A 3,102-nucleotide genomic window follows, 5' to 3' on the forward strand; every position below is an offset into this window, starting at 1 on the left:
GAGTCCTAGTTAGGAACTAATATTATAGGCTTGCTAAATCTATTCCTTTTGGGACTAAGGATTGGGTTTGGGAATAAGGGCCCGTGGACTATGGTGGGCCTTTCCTAATTAATTATTGTGATTTAATTCTTTCTTTTGGGTAGTTGATTAAATGATTTAATTGATTTTAGGGATCGTAACACGGGGTGTTACACAGGAGGACCCTGAGATCCTTGAGAGTTGGATCTGTATGATTGACAAGCTGTTCGACGTAGTTTGCTGTCCGGTAGACCAGCGAGTGGAAACCTTTGTGTACTATCTTCAAGAAGAGGCTGATCATTGGTGGGTAATGGAAGGCCCGACCCTTAAGGAAAAAGAAATCTTCGATTGGGAAATATTTAAGGGAGTGTTAAGAGAAAGATTTTACCCCGACCATGTCAAGGTTGCTAAGTATGTGGAGTTCTTCCATCTAGAGCAAGGTAGTATGTCAGTTCAGGAGTATCACGCCGGCTTTGTGGCGCTGTCTCGTTTTGCTCCTACTATAGCACTGGATGAGGCTAGCAAAGCCCGAAAGTTTGTCCGAGGATTGCACTATGATGCACAGAAGTTGTTTACTGCGGAAAAGTTTGCCACTTTGAACGAGGCTTATGACGCAGCTGCCGGTCACTCCAGGATTCAGCGACTACATCGGGATGCCATGCATGGACAGAAGAAGAAGAGCGAGGGTAATGACTCACATGAAAGCAATAGACATATATTCAATCCTGTAGCAAGAAAGGACAACCAATGTGGAGAAAGAAGGAATCCGATGAATGGACAGGGAGCTGGAGTCGGAGGACTATCGAGTGTGAGGAGCATGGTTTGCTCGAGGTGTGGTAAGGATCCCCCTCGGACTACTTGTGGAGGAGGACCCGTGGCATGTCTCAATTGCGGGAAGCCAGGACATAGAGCTGCCATTTGTTGGCATCCAAAGATGGAGAAATCCCATGGTGCGACCCAGAGTCAGCCGTCTAGAGGCCAGTCCAGTCAGGCACCAACCGAGGAATGGGTTGTGGGAATCAGTCAAGTGTAGGCCCGCACAGGAGTGGCAATCAAGGACACGGAGGATCTCAGTAGGGACGTTCGGGAGGAGCCGGATCAAGGAGGATCATGGTCATTGGACAGACTCAGGCTGAGGGGCGCAACCTTGAGAAAGATAACACTCTAACTTGGAATAAGTGTTATTGATTCTTGCATGGTTACTTGTTGGATTGTGTGTGCTTGAGAAAATTTGGTGCAAGTTGTGATTTTTTTAAGATTTTGAGAATTAAGATGTTAATTAGAAATACTTTTGAGAAAGTATTGGCAAAGAGTGCCAAGAACAAATAAGTAAAAGCTCATAAGAACAAAGTAGATGCAAGTAAGAGTAAAATCGTTAAAGAACGATTAAAGTTGGTTATGGAGGGAAGTGAGTAAATTCCCAAAGTTGAAGTGAAAACGAGAAAGTGTAACAAATGACAACAAAGAAATAGACAAGAATTTAATTTGAAAATTTAAGTTGGACCAAGCAATCCCGAAAAGAAATTAGAAACTAAAGGGTTTTACTAAGATCTGGTTTTTTCAAAGTCAAGGACCACAATTGATTTTGACCTGAATTGGGGATTGGACAAAGTCGGAGGACTAAAAGCAATTGGTGCCGGTTTGGGTCCGATCCGAACACCCTACCCGGAGGCGGGTCATGCCCACAGAACGGAACGGACTTCGTTCCGTGTGACGGAACGTGATCATGGACCACGTAATGGTCCGTGACATGAAGTCGTGCCAGAGAGGGCCTAACATGGACTAGAGGGACGGAGCTCGTGAGGAGCCGCTGCCAAGCCCCATCAAGGCCATTTGGTTTTCTGTAGAACTCTTTCCTAAATCAAAATTTTAGAAACCCTCTTCTTCTTTCTCTCTTCTGCATAGCACACTGCCTCAACCCAAGCAAAAACCCAACTCCTTCAAAACTCCATCTCTGCTCCTAGAAGATTCAAGGTTGCATTATACAATCTATTCCAAGCACAAGAAAAAATACTACTTGGGTCATCCACTCCAATCCAACCAAGTTCAAGTCAAGAAGCTTTGGGTTGCAAATGACAAAGGGAAAGCAACAAGTAGAGGAAACTAGCCATGAGGGTTCTAACTACTCAGTTATTGGAGGTAAAACCTATTTCCCTGAACATTTTTCTGAAGCAACTAATCATTTTTTGGAAACTCAAGGATTTCTAAGAAAACTTTTAAGGATTCAAGACGAAATTTATCCCGATTTGATTATTGAGTTCTATGAAAATTTGTCTACCAAACACAAGAAGGGAATTACTATGGTTACCTCTATTGTGAGAGGTACTAAAGTAGAGTTGACACCACAAAAATTGTCCAAATGGTTTGATTTACCATTGAAGGGAGTAAACACGCACTACTGGAAATTATGGAATTTCCGACCACCTGAAAATGATCTTAAATTAAGTTGATACCAAAAAGTCCAAAAAGTGGTCGGAAATAGCAACCAGGGTTTTTCCGGATACCAAAAGTGGTCGGAACAAGGCTTTCGACTTGATTTAAGATCACTTTCAGGTGGTCGGAAATTTCATAATTTCCAGTAGTGACGTATGATAGGGATGAATGGATTTCCCATGAGATAGTGTCATATCTTGAATACTTGAGGTACATGACAGGAAGTAGGGAGGCGTATCCCAAAGAGTATAGGCCTGAGAAATCCGCCTTGAATGGCGAGAAGAAGTTGTTGGTTTTATTGATAGAAGAGTGTCTGATCCCGTGTAGAAACAATTCTAATGAGATTGGTAGTTGGACCTGTACCATAGCTTTCTTTCTCAGGTTTGGGATTGATATAAATTTGCCAGTTTTAATGGTTAAACACATGTCCTACTTCAAGACAAGGAACATGAAGAATTTGCCTTATGGTATGGTTTTGAGTTGGATCTTCATTAAGATGAATCTGCCTAAAAGAGGGGAAAGAATACAGAGAACTACAAGGATGGCCCTTACTACAGCAAATATGAGATACTATGATATGTACCAAACCATAGATAACAAGTATCTGGCCTTGGCAGATATTGCTAAGAAGACCATGGATGAGAAGATAGC

The 3,102-nt window shown here is 42.4% G+C and overlaps 1 protein-coding gene across 1 annotated transcript; it reads left to right on the forward strand.

The window, feature by feature from the left end:
* Positions 1–229: 229 nt before the first annotated feature.
* LOC109191654 lies at positions 230–1,051 on the forward strand. The gene has a single exon (XM_019342282.1). It carries the CDS (start codon positions 230–232, stop codon positions 1,049–1,051), a length of 822 nt encoding a protein of 273 aa, XP_019197827.1.
* The last annotated feature ends 2,051 nt before the right edge of the window (positions 1,052–3,102 follow it).

The sequence above is a fragment of the Ipomoea nil genome, unplaced genomic scaffold (genome assembly GCF_001879475.1).
Source record: "Ipomoea nil cultivar Tokyo-kokei standard unplaced genomic scaffold, Asagao_1.1 scaffold0207, whole genome shotgun sequence".
Classification (NCBI taxonomy): domain Eukaryota; kingdom Viridiplantae; phylum Streptophyta; class Magnoliopsida; order Solanales; family Convolvulaceae; genus Ipomoea; species Ipomoea nil.